Source organism: Poecilia reticulata, linkage group LG2 (genome assembly GCF_000633615.1).
Source record: "Poecilia reticulata strain Guanapo linkage group LG2, Guppy_female_1.0+MT, whole genome shotgun sequence".
Classification (NCBI taxonomy): Eukaryota; Metazoa; Chordata; class Actinopteri; order Cyprinodontiformes; family Poeciliidae; genus Poecilia; species Poecilia reticulata.
The window spans coordinates 14400431-14407505 of NC_024332.1; the positions used below are offsets into that span (position 1 = coordinate 14400431).

The window sequence follows — 7075 nt, forward strand, 5'->3', positions numbered from 1 at the left end:
GCGGTTTCCTAGTGAAGAGAGTGTGCGTGCACGTGTTCATGTATGTGTGTGGTGTGTGTGTATGTGTGTGTGGTGTGGTAAATTATGCTTCATAGCTGCAAGGAAACATATAGAATTGGACTTTTAAAAAAAAATCTTTTTTACCCTTCAACTTGACTGCCGGGTCAAATTGACCCAAACAGTATCTATGTAAAATGTAGACGCAGGGGTGGCAGCAAATGTGTAAAATGAATAMAKTTTCAATTTATATGTAGAGTTCACCTATTAAGACAAATAGAAAAAGTTTCATGCAAAAAAATACTTCCAACTATTTTAAAAAAATAATTTGAACTTTAAAACTGGTAAATTTGACTGCAACATAACAGGAGGGTTAATTTATTTATTTATCACTTGATAAGGCAAAACAAAAGTAGTGCATAAGCCCCAAAAGGGGGGCGGGGGGGGGAAATAGAGGATGCATGCCTTTGAAAATCTCAAACTGGATTTTCTGGCAAATAGTCTGCATTTGTAAAGAGCTCTATCTAATCTTGACGACTCTACAGGACTTTGCGCTGACGCTACAATCACCCGTTCACACGCCGATGGTGGTCAGCTACAYTGTAGCCAGGGGAGCAAGGATTGCAGTTTTCTGGTTGATCGCCAATCTTTAAAAGCTTGACATGCTGATACATGTTTTTTTTTTCTTCTTATAAACGGACAATGTCTGGCATTATAAGCTCAAAATACATATTTAACGTTCCAATCTGAAAACCGCTGAACAATACCTGTGAAACAAAGTTGAGAGTCCTCTCTTACGGCTGAGCAAAGGGGACAACCGCTGATTTTTCAGAGGTAGATAAGGTTGTCTTCACTTGTAAGTATCGGCCAATCGTTCAAAATTAAACAGGTAAGGCAGGGGCAGGGTTTTTCCCAAGGATGCTTCACCGCCTCAGAGGTGTGTCAGAGATCATAAGTCAGCAAACAGCATCATGAAAAGCAAATTAACACAGCAGAGGTCAAGGAGAAAACTGGACGACTTTAACCACTCGGACAGAGCTAAGGGAATGACCTGACTGGACWGGGGATGSAGCGATGGGAAAATTTGGGCCAATATATYGATATTGCTTTTATAGCCGATAGCCAATTATTATTGATTATTGTATMTATTTTTCCAACCATTTTGACAACTTGGAAAATAAAAAAATGAAAAATAGACACCACTGACTTCAACACTGCTCCAGTTAAACTACCCATAATCCTGTGTTGCTTCACCATGATATGTCGAAACAAATACCATATTTTCTGCACTATAGGGTGCACCGATAAAAAAACCAGACTATAAGGCGCATTAAGTGCAACAAGACACTTGAAGCACAGTTGAAAAACTATATGTTTTAACACACTAGAGGGGGCTGTTTTACTCTAGAACAATATATAAGGTGCACTGTTGTTTTTTTTTTTTTGATAAGTGCACCTTATAGTCTGGAAAATATGGCTCCACATAATCAAGCTCCTCCACTTCCCTCTCCAGAACCAAAGGGCAAAAACATGGGAATAAATATTGGTTGTTGATATCGGCACCAGTTACAGATATGTTAAAAAAATTAACAATAACGATGCCGATGTTAGTGAGCCTACATTGTGCATCCCTGAACTGGACAATTAGTGTTTCAGTCCAAAWCCAGACTTTAATCYAACTGCAAAAGATTCTGTCTAACCAAAAAAAAATCCAGGTAAATCAAATGTGATTGTAACATGAAAAAAAATATTAAAGCTCAAAAGCAATGCATTCGAGTCTGCATTTAAACAAGATTTAAGCAGGTTTTATATCTAAAACCTGCGTCTGTCTTGCTCTCATTTAATCTCACACTCTCYCCATTAAGCAGTTTTGTTTTATGGAAAAAAAAATAAAACAAGCTTTCCTGGAGGAAAYAAAAGTTAATGATTAAAGAAAAAAAAGCTCAAGATGTGAAATGCACTTCTACATATTCTAACACAATCAGCAGCTATGTAGACCATAGAGGACAAACAGTGTATCTGTGTGTGCTAAACAGACAAAAACAAGCGAGGTGAAGCTTCTCCACTGCCTGGTTATAAAAAAGGAAATATTTTTTATAATATTTTAAATGGGATGATCTACCCATTTAAAAGCATGAAAAAAAAGATCCCTCTTAGTACACGCGAGTGTAATTACAGCCTCTTAATAAGYGACTTCTTTTCTAATAGACATAATAAAGTAATAGTGACTGTGGTGGCAGTGTGCCATCTGTTTAACAAATGACCTCCTTAAGTAGCAAAAAGGCAGAGAAGGGGGAGGTGGTTATTAAATTATAATTACAGTCACACCAACCGGTCGTTAGAGGTCACCACAGACAGGTGCAGAACACACTAACCCTGACCTTGGTGTCTACTGTTTGTGTTCGCCGGCGTGCGCGCCCGCAGCCCTGGCCAGAGCGATATTCAAACTCCCGCGGAGCGTCTAATGTGCGCCGTGCGTACGGACGTGTTACACCAAGTGGAAGGTTCCCTTCGGCTATAAACGCAGGAAATGTTTCAGATTCGTCCTCAGCACTCATCTCCATGAAGGAAAAACAGATGTTAAAAGAAAAAAATACTCTACTGATGCCAAGAGTCCGAGTTTATGGGAGTGGAACTGTATACGAAGCCGAGAATGACTCAAAAAGTGAAGTTTGAGTTTTAAAGCCGGCCGTTTGACTGTAGAAATATTACGTGGGGAGGTGTTGCATATCCTGTGACCTGCTTCGCTCTAATGATGCCGTCAAAGTAGAGCCTCTCTGATCTCTATGAAGCACCGCATGGCAAGTGGTGCAATGAAAGAAGACTTGGACGCACGTTTAAGGCGATCTGACAGGAAGGAGGCTGRCTGAAGYTGAAACTGTAAAAACGCTTCGCTTTCCATTTTTGGCCCCTCTCTTCCCAGTGCTTTACTCTGAGGAATTGCAGCTCATCTTATACGGGTGATGTCAGCTGGCACCACCGGTTGAAGCTCGGGCTGCAGAGCTGAATGACTTCCAGATTCTGTTGGCTTGATGAGGATTTGGGCTTGAAGCAGGGAGTCGAGTCCGCTCTTCTTAGAGACGCATCTGTCATTTCTACTAGCAAGCCCCGCTGTTATTACTGCTTGAATTGTGGMGCTCWCCCTTGTGGATGAATACTTTGGGATTTGTTTTAAGACTATTTTATGGATTACTGTAAAAAAAAAAAAAAAAGTAAACACTTGAGACTAAATGTGAAAAACCTGGAGGCTTCTTCCTGTCTACAAATGAGTTGTTTCTTACTACCGTCACCACATGCTTGCTCTAAATGAGTAAYGGATTAGCATCGTCCTAAATCTGACTTCATGACTGAATTATATGAGCATGAACTGCACTGATTTTAAGCTAATTGGGACRAATCAAATTCTACATAAGTGAACAAGAATTTGGTGCTGTATAGATAACCTGAAAAATATACATTAAAGAAATGGTACGAATGTTTTTTTTTTACAAATACATTAGAGCCTAAATCCTTAGAAAAACTTGCTTAAAAATCTGGATAAGCAGCTTAGAAAGTTCATAGACTTGAAAGTAAAAAAAGAAAAAAAATTTAATTTACCAGCCAGAGAGGCAGCGTGTCTCTTTTCCATGAGAGGTTTAGAATCATACAAAAATATGATTATAGCTCGACTTATTTAGCTGCAAACATGTTGCCCATATTTTTTCCTCACCCCACTGAGGACGGAGCCGCTGAGCAGAAAAGGCAGCCCATAGCCTCTACGCCTGAAAAGCAACACTGCGTTCTCAAGTTTCAAAACATCACCTTGACTCCTTCAAACACACTTCCCATCGCTGTGACCAAACAGCTTCGCCTTCTCCTCCTGTGAGCATAATAAAGCGGGTTCCAGGAGACGTTCATGTGTGAGAATTGCAGCCAAACTTGAAAGCGTYGGTTCTGGAGTCGGCGCTTCCCTTCATGATCAGCGACGTGAAACACATTTCACTGCGGACCGCGCCGCTGGTGTTTAAACAGTTTCCAGTTTATGACGGAGTTGGTCATTTCTGGTTTGTTCTTGAACGTCTAAGCCGACTTTTTCCAAGATCAGACGGTTGAAACCTGAACTCAACTGTYTCTTCCAAAAGGACAAGATCTCAAAGTTTTATTTTTATTTTTTAATCAAATACGAGTTCAAACTTTGCTGTAATTCTTATTTTAAATTATTTGAAGATGCTTGTTGGGCCTCGCCAAAAAGAACAGCTCCAACAAGTGATTAGGGGCTMMAAATGAAAATATAACACCTTATTAACGGTGAAAGAAACAGATGTTACTTCCCTTTCTCTGCAACTAAGCTGCTGTTGTGTTATTCGACTGTGAGAGTGTGGCAGCAGGGTGTGCGTGTTGTTGATGCTTGCACTATTGGGGTGAGGCTGTGGACTGGAGGGGGGGATGAGCTGGTGAGTGGGCTTTTTGCACATGAACTTTTGTTTCCTCTCTTCRTCTCCAGAGGCTACGTACCTGGCCATAGTTGTCTATCCCAGTGACTAATCTATTGAGATTTAGTAAATCAAAAGCTGTCCTCAAGGACTGGCCAAATGTTGTGAGTCCGGTTGCTTGGAGGTTCCTCAGCTCTGTCATGAAAGTGGCATGGCTCTCTTTCCATCCGGCCTTTGGAAACAAACAAACAAACAAAAAGGTTGTTATTAACCTTTCGGACAAAGCCATCCAAATTAAATTMTTTCAGGTTATAAATAGTGTGTTTAACTCKGCGGTCTTCCCTCCCATAACATGAATGTCACAAAAAGGYGTGCCCCAAAGCATTGTGTTAGGTCAGTTATTTTTTTTTCCYCTTCTGYAATTTCCAAAAAAGTTAATGATGSKTCTCTCCATCTTTATGCTGATGAAAAGAAATTGCACAAACAGTTGCCCTAATGTTGGATTTAAGATTTACCGAGTCACATTTTCCACCTCAGTTTAGTAATTGCAAAAAAGAAACTTGTTCACCTCTTAAAAGAGATTTTTTTATAGAAGCAATTTAAATTCAAGTAAAAACAAAAAGACAAAAACATTGCTGAAGCCACCCTCTTACTGACTATACTATTACTTTATAAATGCTGTTTGCATGTATTTATTATTGTTATCAACTTCTTACTCACAGCTGAACTTTATACTCTCTAATTAAATGGGCTCCATTGTCCCCACCACACACACACACTATTGCTTTGGCATATTTTCATTTACAAATCAATAACTAGTTCTCTACCATTACATTTAGTGAGCAAGTAAGGTTTATGCCGACAGATTTTTTCCATTTGGTGTTYTTCATCAAGCACAGAACTTTGAATAAATATCACTTCCACTAAAAAATAAACACAACAGCACCTAAAGTTGCACAGTTTAACCCAGCTGAAKGAGGTTTTAGGCACTTAATATTTTATTGCTAATGTTTCCTGCTTTTATTTGATATTCTCACTTAATTCATAAGAGAAATTGTATTTACTCATCTTTTTAGAAACAGGTCTATTGAAWATAAAACAATGTTTTAGAGTTTAAACTGCATAAATAAATGCTGTTTTTATCCTGTCAATATGTTTCGGTATTTTTTTTCTTTCCCAGGCAGAACCATTAAAAGCCACTTCTGCTGTTAAATTGATGTACTTTTGCTTTTTTCCTGCGTTGCTTTCAGTCTTCTTRAGCCTTCCGTTGATGGCGATTCACACCGAGTACTGAGGTTTTCCTTCTGGCAAAAAAGAAGCTGTTCCATTCCACTGTCGCCACATGCTTGCTCACGAGGAGGGATTGCAGAAAAGTCAACTATCCCAGGGAAACGGGTGGTCTCTTTAGATGGGTAACTTTTTACAAATTGACATTATAAAATGAATCAGTCTGAAATGCATTAYGTTTAAGACAAACTGTCATTAAACCTAATTTGTCATTTTGACTGGACTGTATTGGTATGGCTTTGATTCATTGTGCATTTCTGTGAAACTGTTACAAAAACATTTATTGAAAAAAAGAAAAAAAAGAAAAAAAATCTGTTAAGAAATGCATGTCAACAATACTTTGACAGCCATACAGTTTGATCCATTTTTCCACCACAAGAGTTGTGCAACCGGCTTGGAATCAAATAAAGTCGCACAGTCTCCAGTGACAAAAAGTGGYAATTTTCTCTAAACAAGTAAAGTAGGCTACGAGTCTATCACTCCCTCCTCTTCCTCCTCACTCCCCCCTTAGATATTACCTCGCTGTATAAATAACACCCAGAGTTCCTTGCTGCTCACACTGAAACAAAATGTCGGCCATGTTTTAAAAGGGGTATGAAAGCTCCTCCTGAAGATTTTCTCTACACGACTGACACAGTGATCACAACGTGGTGAAGCGGTGGGGACGACAGATGTAAAGCTGGACATGACCCGAAAGCAAATTTCTACCTTTATCCCGAACGGAGCGTCCTCAAAATTTACCAACATATACCGGTCCCCTCGGCTCGCCGGATCTCTCCCTCTGAGCTGTGGAAATAGTAGAAGAATTATGTACGGTTAACGAGAGATCAGCTTTGACAGGCGAGCTTTGCAACAGTACAATGACGATCTGAACTGCGATTTCCCCCCTCGCTCGGGATCTCCCGATATATCAATGTGTCCCGTTGTTACAGTACCTTCATAAAAGTCTCAACAGCGCCTTTTGCTATGTCCAGATAGGTAGTGCCCAGATGGGTGCGCTGGTTCATTGAAGCGGACGTGTCTATCAGAAAAAGTAAAACGGGCATTGTGATGGTAATGACGCGTTCTGCATGGACTTGGTGTCAGTACAACCGGCCAAAACGCAAAAAAAATCTTTTGTTCTCCTGCCGCCTGTCTCACCTCTCAGCTAGCTAGCTAGCTAGCTGGCTGGCTAACTGTCTGTCTCACACATTCTTTCAAAAAAGTGTAAGAATAGTGAGTATAGAAGCCCATTCCGGGAAAACTAAGCCTAAAACCTGGCACCCTTGGGGCAAGTTATTGATGCACGAGGGATTTTGATAATTTTGTATATATTTTGTAAATATTCCTAAGTTTCATAGTAACAAACTTTCCCTCTGAGTGAGTCCCTGCTTCTCCCT

At 39.9% G+C, this 7075-nt stretch overlaps 1 protein-coding gene across 1 annotated transcript in view; it reads right to left on the reverse strand.

Moving 5' to 3' along the window:
* ints6 (integrator complex subunit 6) overlaps positions 1-7075 on the reverse strand; it is a 26487-nt gene extending 19412 nt beyond the window's left edge. Inside the window, exons 1-4 of the mRNA XM_008435416.1 lie at positions 6632-7075; positions 6405-6482; positions 4391-4641; positions 3908-3993 (exon numbers count right to left, since the gene is read on the reverse strand). Of these exons, the coding sequence (XP_008433638.1) occupies positions 3908-3993; positions 4391-4641; positions 6405-6482; positions 6632-6742 (526 nt within the window). The 5' untranslated portion in view covers positions 6743-7075. The remainder of the gene's footprint in view (positions 1-3907; positions 3994-4390; positions 4642-6404; positions 6483-6631) is intronic.